Source organism: Oryza glaberrima, chromosome 5 (assembly GCF_000147395.1).
Source record: "Oryza glaberrima chromosome 5, OglaRS2, whole genome shotgun sequence".
Lineage (NCBI taxonomy): Eukaryota > Viridiplantae > Streptophyta > Magnoliopsida > Poales > Poaceae > Oryza > Oryza glaberrima.
The window spans coordinates 12,329,068-12,341,826 of record NC_068330.1 but is presented as its reverse complement, the minus strand read 5'-3'; the positions used below and the strand labels follow the sequence as shown (position 1 = coordinate 12,341,826).

Sequence of the window (12,759 nt, the reverse complement as noted above, 5' to 3'; positions counted from 1 at the left end):
CTCTGCATTTTTGAAAATGGAACGGAAAATGGCTAAAAGGGAGAAAATGGCAAAGTAGCAGTGTGCGCGCGGCCCAAATTGGCATTTTCACGAATCGCTGTTTCGGGATGGCATTCCAGCGAAACCGCGTTTTGAGAATGGCTTAATGTCCATTTTCTCAGCGCGGGGGGGGGGGGGGGGGGTCGTGGAACCGCGGCGCTGGAGAGGAGAGATGGGGTTGTCGGCGGCCGTGGAAGTCGTCGTCGCACGAAATGGCCCAGCACGCGGAGTTGGTGGAGCGTGTTGCAGCGGCGGTTGATCGAAGGAGGGAGCAGCGGCGGTGGAGAGACACGGGGGTGGGGTGTATTGTCGGTGAGTGAGCAGCTGTGGCGATGGATTCCTCCTTTATCGGCTCCTGCTTGCTATATGTCTCTTCGTTGTGTTTGGGTTCTGGAACATGCGGGCGATGCGGGGATGTCTTTTTGATCTTGTAAGCCGTTATAGTGGTGGTGCACCTGGTTTGTGACGCAAGAAACAAGGCTCGAGCCAGGAGGCCTCCTCCAAGAAAAAATAAAATGCAACAGGCCAGAATCTTTTTTATTCCAAAATTGTGATAAATTGAAAATTTATGTGTCATGAAGCGAAAATTTATGAACATAAATTTGAGAAGTAATATACAAATATGATGTTTTTTAAAAAAACAAAGTTCTCAATTATTCTATCTAAACTCATAGGTTATGTTCATGGTAAGCTTTAAGTTGATGGCGATCAAGTGGAAGGGGCTACACAGGTGGTGTACTCCATTTTAATCGGGAAGATTAGGCAGTGGAAGTTCAAAGCGGCTTGGTGACACTACTGGATAACGGATCTTTCGTGGGTCGGCCAAATATCATATTAGTTCCGGTTCCAATAAACATCCTTGTCCCGGTTAAAAAGCCCAACGCCACTTTATGTTACCAACTGCGACTAAAGATTTTTTTAGTCCCGATTCAAAAAGAGTCTGGCCCCCTACTATCTTTACCAACCGGGACTAAAAATCAATGCATTGTATATAATCCCTCACACTTATCCTCTCCTCCTCGATCGCAAACTTCTCCTCCTCATCTTTAACTTCCTCCTCCTCCCTTTCCTCCTCTCTCCTCTCTCTCCCTCTCTCTTTCCTCTCTCTTATCCTCTCCTTTTCTTGCAGCGAGGAATGAGCGAAGGCGGCCTGCGCGGGGGCAGCGGCGGCCCGCGCGGCTTTTGCTCCGATGTCGACGAGTGGATGATTTTTGTTGATTTATTTGTTGATTTGCGATATATTTGGATCTGTAAATTTGTGATGTGAATTTTTTATGTCAAATTGAATATGTTCATTCGATTTGTGAATTTGTGGATAATTTTGTGATGTTTCTGTGAATGTGGATGATTTAATTGTTGAGTTTGGTTTGAAATCAATATGCAAACAGCAAAAAACAATGAAAAAAAAATCAATATGCGATTGTTACCAATCGGCATCTCTGGTCCCGGATTCATGATTCCGATTTGCAACTCGGGACTAAAGGGGATTGCAAACCAGGACTATTGTGGATTTCTCCAGCAGTGACCATGACTTACCCTGTGCGGTTGGTCTCTCTCTGTTTTGTTTTTTTTTTTTTTTGAGAAAGTGTGTGGTTTGTCTCTAGTTGTCCTTTTGATAGGAGGCACAACCTTCCTCTGTAATAAATGGTGATATTCTTAAGATGATTATCTCCGACCGGGGGCACGCGAAAGCTATGACTTCTTCGGTATTGTTCGAGATTGCTTGTTGTTTGTTTGTTTAAAGTGTTGTATGGGAGAATGAAAGCTCAAAACTAATAGTTTGGTTGGTTGGGCAACATTGGCGGACAAATGTCGGCTTCTTTGAAGACATTGTTTTGGATAGTTATGGGCATATTGCTATTTAGAGAGAAAAAGCTGCCACAAGACAATATATATGATGTGTTCATGCTGTTTAGTTTTTTTTTTATTTTACGTACATCCTGGCCGTATGTAATTTCATTACTTAATGGAATATTCATTGAGGCCAGTGATATAGGCCATTTCTATTAAACAATATCAAAGATTAATTACATCGTGCCATGGTATATGTATTCGAGATATAGGCCAGCGATACATGCTTGATCAACCATGTTCATTAAATATGTAAGCTCCGACGTGATGTCTATAACGACGTACATGATGGTGCACATGGTATATGTATTTTTTTATGGGACATGGTATATGTATTTCAATTTGTTAGGTCGATGATTTATTCTTGTGAATTATATTTATTCTTTTTTTCACCCGTGTCAAATTAAACAAAAAAAACAGGCCGGTGCGCATGCATGTGGTCCCTACGACCCTACTACTACTCCCTTGAGTATAGTTTGTGCGTGGCAAGCTAGGCCAGCCTTGCAGGCACCTCGCAAGTCGCACCCGCGCACCGTTTGTTCCCTGATTGCATATGGATCGATCGGTTTGGCTAGCCCGACCGCGGGCGCCGCACCCGTGACACCGTTGTAACATACAACCTTCATAAGAAAGGCTAATAATATAGCTGACCTGCTGGCTATAAGTTTTTTTTAGCCTTCTCTCAGCCTGCCTATATAATAGTTAGCTCTTTATAATTAATACAGGGCCCACTTGTCTCTCACACAGAGTTTCTTGGTTCCTGTGTCTAAGCCGGTTGTAAGTTTACAGCCCGTTTCTCTTCTCTCTCCTCTCTTCTCTCCTCCACCTCAGCATTTAGCCGGCTTATAGTCTACTATTATACTTGCTCTAAAAAAATCAAATCTGTTCAAACTCATAACTAGAATTTTAAGTTTTTTTTAAACAGAGGAAGTTTTCGATGAGGTGGATGACGTGTTTCCGACCACAACATTTTTACGATGTATACATACATTTTTAACAAGGACGGTGTTGTGCTGTATGTTGATTTTAAATACCAAACACTTGCAATTTCAACCAGCAAACTAATTAAAATCCCCCCTCCCTCTTTTTTGTTACTACTTGCTGATCTTACGCCCGGTCCGCACGGAGTGGCAATCGCGCGGGAAGGTTCAAATTGGCGCCAACTTTTTTCTCCACGAGACCGATGACAGGACCATACAAAAAATGAGCCCAAAGTGGAATCCAAATAACAAGGCAAACAGTCGTTGTTTGCGTACAAATGGGAGCCCATTATTTGTTGGACCGTGGTAAGATTGTGGCCGACGCGAGGGCCCATTACCACAAAGGCTGGGTCAAGATTGTGGCAACGAAGGAATAAGTTCACTTACCATCCCTCGACTTTACGTCGAGCCTGTAAGATATCACTAATCTCCAATACCAGAAATGTTTACCCCTTAAATGTTCAAAACCATGTAAAGTAGGTCTCATGGCAGTATACATAGGTGGTTTAACTGACGTGGCATTTTAATCAACAAGGGCAGAATAAAAACAAATATGGGATCCATGTGTCAAGTGGCTTCTCCTTCCTCCTCTCTTCCTCTCTTCTCCATCTATTTCTCTTCGTTTCCTCCATGCCAGCAAGCCGCCACTGGGCACCCCCGCCCGTGGTAGCGAAGCCGCCGCCCTCCTCCGGCATGCCGCCAGCCGTGCCCCTCGACATCCCCTGTGGATGTGGGGATTGATTGATTTATAGAAGAGTAGAGCTGTGAAGTCTGCGCATGCATCAACAAGAGGAAAATCGATTGGATGGCGAGGAGCGAAGCTGTTGATCTGATGATGGCGAGGAGAAGAAGATGCAGAGGTTGGTCTGTTGATCTGATGATGGCGAGCACGACGTCGGCGACGACCACCGTGGGGGCATTCGCCGCCGCCTCCGCCTCCGTCGTGAAGACGTAGGCGGGATCGGTTGCAGCTATGGTGGGATGCGCGAGTATGACGTCGGCGACGGCTGTCGCAGGGTCTTTCGCCACGAAGGAGTGGGTGTGGGGTTAGCTGTGATTGTGACGGGAGACGCGTGCACGAGGGTCACAGCCTGCGGGCGAAGCCGATCTAGCGTGGTGGGGTACGACGGCCGCCGAGGGGGCGTTCGCCGTCGCCTCCGTCACGAAGACGCGGGTACGGTTGGCTGCGGCTGCAGTGGGTGGCGCGAGCACGGGTTGGTGACGGCTACTGCGGGGTTGTCCTCCGTCACGAAGGTGCGGGTGGGGGTCGGCTATGGCTGTGCTGGGAGACGCGTGAACGAGGGTTGCCACCGGCGAGCGGATGCGCGGTAGGGTGTGACGGTCGTCGTGGGGCGTTCAACGCCACCACCGCCATGAAGACGCGGGCGGGGTCGGCTGCGGTTGCGGTGGGTGGTGCCAGTACATTGTCGGTGACGGCTGCCGTGGGGGCATTCTCCTGGCATTGTTCACCGCGAAAGGCGCGAACAAGGTAGGCTATGGCAAAAGGCGCGTGCACGAGGATCGCCGCTAGCGAGCGGAGGTGGTTCAGCGTGGTGCGGTGCGACAGCCGCCATGGTGGTGTTCACCGTGAAGACGCAAGCGGGGTCGGTTGCCGCTGCAGCACGGCGGCGGTTGTGACAGCTGGCTCGTGCGTGGTCCGGCATGGGAAAAGGAACAGTAAAAGTAGTAGGTGATGATACATGGGTCCCACTATTTTTTTATTTTCTTTTTTTTTTTACTAAGATGCTACGTCAGCTAAACCGCTTATGCATACTGCCATGGGACCTATTTTATATGGTTTTGAATTCCTGAGGGGTAAACATTTCTGGGATTAGAGATTAGGGAAATCATGTACTCGAACTTACCGACGTTAATAATTGGAGAATGTTGCGCGCCGGGCGTCCGACTACAGAAGGAAATATCGGACGCCTCGGGCGCCCGCGCCTCTGCCGCTCCTACTTTAAGTAGTTTTAAAATAATTTTTCTCTTAAACTAATTATCCAATCTATGATCCGATCACACCGTTGTATTTGTTACAATTAAATCTTTACAACAAGACGACACATGATTATATTTCGATAAAAAAATATTTTAGCCTTTCTATTGATATTTTTTTGAATATTGCATATGATCTCTTTCAATGTTTCAACCAGTAATTTTACGATGTTTCAGCTAGTGTACTTGCGATGTTTTACTATGTACGGATCAAATGTTACAGTGAATTTTGATATTATGGAACGCGCCGTTGCAACAAATCACCCACATATTTTGGAAACCCCTATTAAGGAAATTTGGTTTATTTTTTGTTCCACCAAAAATGTTTCACCTAGTGTACTCAAATGTTGCAGTGAATTGAAACGTTCTTTCGCTATTTGCTGAAACATTATTTTTATGTAAGGTGAAACAACACCCGATTTAAACGAGTGAAACATTTTCGATCTATTTAGTGAAACAATTCCAATATACCTGGTGGAACATCGTGCAACATTTTAAAATAATTCAATAATAAGCTAAAAAAAAATTCGTCGGAATATATCCATGTGTGGTCTTGTTTTGAAGATTTAATTGCAACAAATTTAATGGTGCAATCGAATCATGATTTGGATAAGTAATTTAATAGAAAAATCGGTTTAAAGTAGTTTTTACACGTAAATCGGGCGCTGACGTCAACGCCCGATTTTCCTCCAAACATCAGACGTCCGAGCCGGAGTTGGGGGGCGGCTGATACGCGATCAGTCGCGCGCCCCTACGCGCGCAGTCAATCGCCCCCCTCTATGCCTCTAATCTCTTCTCTGTTTCTACTATACTTATGTATATATTACATATACACACGTATATACATATGTATATACGTGTGTGTATATATATGAATATATTTTTAATGCATAAAAAATATATACACATATACAAAGTTTATATACGATGTATATAAACTTTGTATACGATTATACAAACTTTATATATATATGTATATATATTAAAAAATAAAAAAAAGAAATTACATCATGTATACAAAGTTTGTATACGCGCGTATAAAAACTTTGTATACGTACGAATATAAACTAGCTTGGTATACATACGAATACAAACTTTGTATTCATACATCTTTAAAAAAACCGAAAAAAAACGGAAGAGAAACCAAAAAAAAAAGAAAAACCAAACTGAATAGAAAGGGAAAAACGGAAAAAAAGGCAAAGCGAACAGAAACGAAAAACGCAAAAAAAAAAAAAAAAGGGAAACTCGTTCTCCCGCGTGACGCGTCCGCCGTTCCTTTTCCGTGCGCGACACACGTCCAATCGCGCGGGGAGGGACACGCGCGACTGACCCCCGGAGTCGCCTCCTTAATAATTGCATCGGCCTGGCGGGGCGGGGTTTGCACTTGGCAGCGACCTCCAAGGCCCAAAGCCCATATATACCTAACAGGCCAGCCAAACCCAGCCCACGAAGCCGTGAGCCGTCGCGCCGATATATCTTGGTGGACTTGTGCCCAAGCCGCGAGTTTGCCCTAGCCGCCGCCACTCGCCGTCGTCGACATCGTCTCCGCTCCTGAGCTCCAGATCCAGAGGCCTCTCCCGCCTCCAGGCTCGCCGGCCGCCCGCCCGCCTTCGCTGCCGATGGCGGAGGAAGCCACTGTAAGCGGCCTTCCCAAAACCCTCGAAAGTTTCTTCTCTCCGTTCGCGTGGTTTTCTGGGGAAACTACTAACCTTACCTGGTCTCTTGTTTCTTACTCTCTCCTAGCAGCAGGGGAAGAAGGAGGAGGAGGAATTCAGTACGGGGCCGCTGTCCGTGCTGATGATGAGCGTGAAGAACAACACCCAGGTTGGTTGGTGCTGGGATTCTTCTTCTTCTGGAGTTCGATTCAGCCAAACTTCTTTACTGTTTACTGTGGTGTTTGCTACTGTTGCTTTACTTGTGGGTTTCCCCTAGCCGGGAATTCGTTTGTTCTACGTGTTCTTGCCGGCAGACTAGCCAATTAGTCAAATATAGTTTAAAACCTAGCTCAGTTACTCTGTTTCCTCACTTAGACGTATTCTTCTGCAAAAGTACATCCTTACATGTTCCAACTAATTGGATTGAGGGGATGAAGAATATTACAACGGTGTCATCATGCCTATAGAATTCTTGTTCCCTACCTATATGACGTGGAATAGTTAGAGTTGCCTCTTACCCATCCCAAGTAGATCAAGTTGTCCAGGATGTTAGCTATGTTCATAAATCCATATCATATTAGTATAATGGTTATTTTTAAAGATTTTACATCCTCAAACTGGAAATATTGAACAATGTTACTAACTTTAATAACTACTAGTTATCGTGCATGTGCAATGACTACTACTTGATTTGATCACTTCACTATACAAATTACACAGCGACTTGAGGTGGTTTTGCTCTAGACTGAAGGTATTTCATAGAGAAAGTTCAACATATACTTTGTAGTTCTTCTATTAACAATTTAACATTGAACATATATATGCTGTACAGGGTGATATAAGGCCATCTATCAAATCTTCGAAGAAAATTACGTCTAAATAAAAAATAAATAACTGAACCAACCAAATATCCTTGAGATCTTGATTATGCAGTAAATATTAGTACTTATCGTGGAGTCCTGTATAGGATTTGCTTCCATACTATTAGCTTTGCACTGCATGCATGTAAAATCATTGGAAACAAAAATAAAATAAGTTCGCTAAATTTAACCATTTTTGTGAAAATGTATCACTACTTTTGACACAAACTGTGAAAGTTAATCGATGTAAAAATTGAATGTGTGTAGAAATAAGAAAACACAGTAACATCATACAGCTTAGTCATACATTGTGCAGCTATTGAAAATAATGTATGAAGTAATCACAAGCATATGCACATGGCTAAAATTTATGTACATCATTAGTAATTAAAAGTCATCAACACACCGCGATATTCAAAATGGAAGAGAAAAATACATCTTTACATGGAATTATTGAAGGAGGAATAAGGAACATCAGAATCCATGCTTATGACTTCTGAAATAAGGAAGTGCCCTTCTCCTGATGGGTGAATGAACTCTGGATTTCTGAAAAAAGGAAGTGTTCTTTTCCTGATAGGTGAATGAACTGTAGTTTCCTCAACTCTGTTGGCCAATAAGGATGCTCTCTAAGTCCCGTTATGTTAATGAAGCCTTTTGAATGTATATGAATAATTGACCATAGTCCTTCTGTTGTAGTGTTAGTGTAAATGCTGTCTTTAGGAGTTACCTACAGCCCGTTATGTTAATGAAGCCTTTTGAATGTATATGAATAATTGACCATAGTCCTTCTGTTGTAGTGTTAGTGTAAATGTTGTCTTTAGGAGTTGCCTACATAGTTAGCCCACCATAAACGGTTGTTCTGACTATAGTTGATGCTTTGTATGATATGCACTGTTCTGATTCTATTTACTCTTCTTTCTAGGTGCTTATCAATTGCCGGAACAACAAGAAGTTGCTTGGTCGTGTGAGGGCATTTGATCGCCATTGCAACATGGTTCTTGAGAATGTTAGGGAGATGTGGACTGAGGTACATGGTGTTATCTGAAGTTCTAAACCTTTGGTCCATTTTCCGGTCCTGCTATTTTTCAGTAACATGGGTTTCTCTTGCTGCAGGTACCAAAGACTGGTAAAGGCAAGAAGAAGGCTCTTCCAGTGAACAAGGACAGGTTCATTAGCAAGATGTTCCTACGTGGGGATTCGGTCATCATTGTGCTCAGGAACCCGAAATGAGTTATATGGTCTTGTATCCAGGATTGTCTCTTTGCTACGTCGCTCTTAGTAATGTCCAAACGCCTTTGGCTAAGATTGACCAGAATCAGCTATATTTGATGGTTCAGTGTTGTAGTTGGAGTTGTTATGGATTATGAACGTCTCTTGTATCTAAGTTGCATCGTTAGCATCTGTTTGAATCATCAATATATTAGCTGAAGACAATTTGGAACTGCACTGCTTCTGTTTCGTGTTGATTTCTCACTTTCTGAATTGCTAAAAGCACTGCAATGTATTGATTGCGCTATGGCAGTATGTAGGTGTTCTCATACAAATTTTATGTGATATGAAGCCTAAGGGCATGTACAACCCACAGACAGGGGTGCGTCTCCAAGAACCTTGAAGTTATCATCCAGACAGATATAAAGACAGCTCATACAACCCACAGACAGAGGGTCTGTCTGTAAGCTGTTTAATGCTTTGCATGTAGCTTTGATCAACTGCAAATGCATTTATGTATATTATTGTGTGGCTATATATTTGATTAATACTATATACATGATTACAATAATTTTTATTTTAGGAACCATAAATATAATAATTATATTACAATGCCTTTAGTCTAATTTTCTTTGTTTCCATAGCGTTGTCATATGTGCTCGATTAGATCTTTTTTAGCTTCCTATATGTTGGCCGAGCTTTGATAGCAGAATTTCTACGAAGTACCTCTGCGAAGCATGGATCTGGGTTGTAGCTTCTTTGCACTTCAGGCGGGAGCACTATCGTCGCACTTGGATTATAATTCAAATCCAAGTCATCTCTAATTGCTTCCTTCTCATCTTTCACTATCATATTGTGAAGGATAACATAAGCTTGCATTATGTTGATAACATCCCCCTGCTTCCATAACCTTGCTGGTTGACGAATAATATCAAAGCGTGATTGCAGCACACCAAATATGCACTCGACATCTTTCCTCGCCCCTTCTTGCTCTAATGCAAATAATTTGTCTTCCGCCAAATGAGGGGCCGTCACTGTCTTCACGAATACTGCCCATTCTGGATATATTCTATCGGCAAGATAGTAACCCATGTCATATTGTGTTCCGTTTCCGTTGTAGTGTACCGTTGGAGCTTCCTCTTTTATTGCTTGAATAAACAGTGGCGACTTGTTTAGAACGTTGATGTCATTTTGAGACCCGTCGGTACCAAAAAAAAGCATGCCATATACGAAGATCTTTAGTTTCCACTGCTTCAAGAATCATAGTAGGAACGCCTTTGTTACCACAGTGAACATGCCTGCCCAACCTTTCGGACAATTCTTCCATGGCCAATGCATACAATCGATGCTTCCGTACATTCCAGGAAAACCATGAGCCTCATTTTCTTGTAAGATTTTTTCCAATTCATCGGCTCTTGGCGGGCGTAGATATTCGTCACTAAACTTTTCAAGCACCCCTTCAGCAAATTTTCCCAAACATTCCAAACAAATGCTTGCAGCAATCCTCAAGACTTCATCAAGTTAATCAGCCGCGGTTCCATAACCTAACATCCTGATAGCTGCTGTACACTTTTGAAGCGGTGAAAGACTATTCCTACCAGTTGCATCAACTTGTTGGGTGAAATAAGGAGACCACTCACTAAGTTCATGTACGATAAGCAGAAACAACGGCCGTCTCATCCTAAATCTCCTACGAAACATTTCATCGGTGTAGATAGGATTTGCGGAAAAGTAATTAGCGACAAGATCATCATGACCTCGTTCTTGATTTCTTGGTATGTATCACTTGAATCCTTCTAACTGTGATCAAAAATCTCTTTTGTGATCATAACACTTGTTTCTATTATTTGTGATACGAAATGTTAAATTCTAGAGTAACGGCAGGGAAGGAGATCCTCTGACTTCACACAGTGAAGAGAAGAGAAGCACAATGCTGTGCCTTTAGAATATTTTCAGTTGTCAAATTTACAGCGAACTAACGATATCGATGGCTACAGCCCACTACAGTAGCACATGAATGGTACATATATACAACACTTTTACTGTTTGCCATTGTTACCACAATAAACTGCAAAATCATTGTTTCCCACTTTAGCACAAGGCACATATTACTATGCTCGTATGCCTTTATCACCTAAAGATAGAGGAGCCGGATCCGGAATGATATGGATTGTGGTTCAACTACTGCCCCATACTTAACTTCTGGTGTTGGCTTACGGACCGTTGACTCTGGTATCTCAGCTATCAATGCACAGGTACACACCAGTTTTCTTTTCAAACCATTATTTTTCATATATTTGAAATAGCATTGAAATTGTAGATTGTACTTTTAATCGTTTTGCAATTCATACTGCGCAATTAAGCACCTAGCTATATATAGGGAATAAAAGACCAGTTCTTTTACATGTATCATCCTTGTCTGAATGTACGTATTTAAAAAAAATTGATAACCATAAAATGTTTGGACAACCAGTGGGTTACGCACGAATTCAACGAGCACCTTTTGGGCAACAATAGTGATCCTGCATTTCTAGTCATTCTCGGCACCGACAATGAGGATTCTTAGACAAACGAATGAATAATAGGTTGTAAAAACAAACAACCAAATCTTCTCCAAGCTGCTGACCTTATGCCTAAGGCGGCACTCCTTGGTTTTGACTAGCCAGAGCGCTTTCATCCGTGGACAGAGCAACCACGATAACTTCGCGTATGTGCGCAACCTAGCTCGAAGCTACCACAGGAACAAGCGACCCACACTGCTGTTCAAGCTCGACATCTCCAAAGCTTCCGACTTCGTTCGTTGGGATTACCTAATGGCGTTGCTTCAGCATCAGGGTTTCCCGCAACGGTGGATAAATTGGCTAGGGGCCCTCCTCGTAACCTCCCATTCAAAGATCCTTCTCAATGGCATCCCAGGGGAGGAGATTCGCCACGGTTGTGGACTCTGTCAGGGTGATCCACTGTCCCCTCTCCTCTTCATCCTTGCAATTGACCCACTCCAAAAAATTATGGGCAAAGCTACGGAGCTAAAGATTCTCAGCAGTTTGAGAGGCATGCATGCATACCTTTGAACCTCTCTCTATGCAGATGCGCCGTGGTTTTTATCAACACAATTTATTGATGCTCCCACGAGCCTTCTCGAGAAGTTCGGAGAAGCAACGAGCCTTCGCACAAACTTCCAGAAATCGCTGGTGGCACCAATCAGGTGTGACAATCTTGACATCGACACCATCCTGGGGGAATCCCAAGTCACAAGGACAGCCTTTCCGCTGAAATATTTAGGCCTACCTCTAATGCTCGGTCGATTGCACAAAGTACACCTCTAGCCCCTCTTCGATTAGTCGGTAGGACGCCTGGCTGGGTGGATAGGGAGGAACCTGGGTCTGACTGGCAGAACAACCTTGGTTAAATCTATGCTCACCTCTCAACCTGTCTACCTTCTCATCGCCCTCAAGGTGAACAAAGAATCCTTGGAAGTTCTCGACAAGCAACGAAAATGTTTCCTCTGGGCCAGATCTCGAGACATCACTGGCAGAAAATGCAAGGTCAACTAGATCAAAACTTGCATGAGGATCCTCAACCTCGAGAAATTTGTGACGGCCCTACACCTTCACTAGCTAGGGCACAAGTGGAGGTCACTAGAAAATGCTTGGGTGGGAATGGAGACGTTGTGCAACAACAATGACAAACTCCTCTTCGCGGTAGCCGTGAAAATTCAAATCGGCAACGGGAACATGATTAGCTTCTAGGACAGCTGCTTGGATTAATGGTCGACGGCCTAAAGATGTTGCACCCCTGGCGTATTCGGTCTCCCGGAGAAAGAACCGTTTGCTCAATAAGGCAATCTCGAGCTAGCAGTGGCTTGAAGGTCTTGACTTACCCATTGCACATGGGGTGACAACGAATTTGCTCGACCAACTGGTCACTATGTGGACGGCAATTCAACAGATAACACTATCACCAGACGAGGCCGACGATATCTCTTGGAAGCTCACCAGCTATGGGGAATACACCGCCTCCTTAGCTTACAAAGCGCAATCCTTCGGGTCACTCAAAACAAACTTCGATACCTTAATCTAGAAAGACTAGGCCTCGAGGAAATGCAAAACCTTCGCGTGACTAATCATTCAAAACAGGGTATGGACATCAGACAGACTAGAAACTTGAGGA

General features: G+C 43.5%; 1 protein-coding gene across 2 annotated transcripts; it reads left to right on the top strand.

Annotated features, from left to right (window-relative positions):
• Nucleotides 1–6,343: 6,343 nt before the first annotated feature.
• On the top strand, nucleotides 6,344–8,838 carry LOC127772611 (uncharacterized). Of its 2 annotated transcripts, none has more exons than XM_052298561.1 (4): nucleotides 6,344–6,502; nucleotides 6,612–6,689; nucleotides 8,303–8,407; nucleotides 8,494–8,838. In XM_052298561.1, the coding sequence occupies exons 1-4, from the start codon at nucleotides 6,485–6,487 to the stop codon at nucleotides 8,608–8,610; spliced, it is 318 nt and encodes a 105-aa protein (XP_052154521.1). In that variant the 5' UTR covers nucleotides 6,344–6,484; the 3' UTR covers nucleotides 8,611–8,838. The 2 variants fall into 2 exon arrangements, with proteins under 2 accessions (XP_052154521.1, XP_052154520.1); XM_052298560.1 differs by having other exon boundaries at nucleotides 6,348–6,502; nucleotides 6,609–6,689.
• Nucleotides 8,839–12,759: the final 3,921 nt, after the last annotated feature.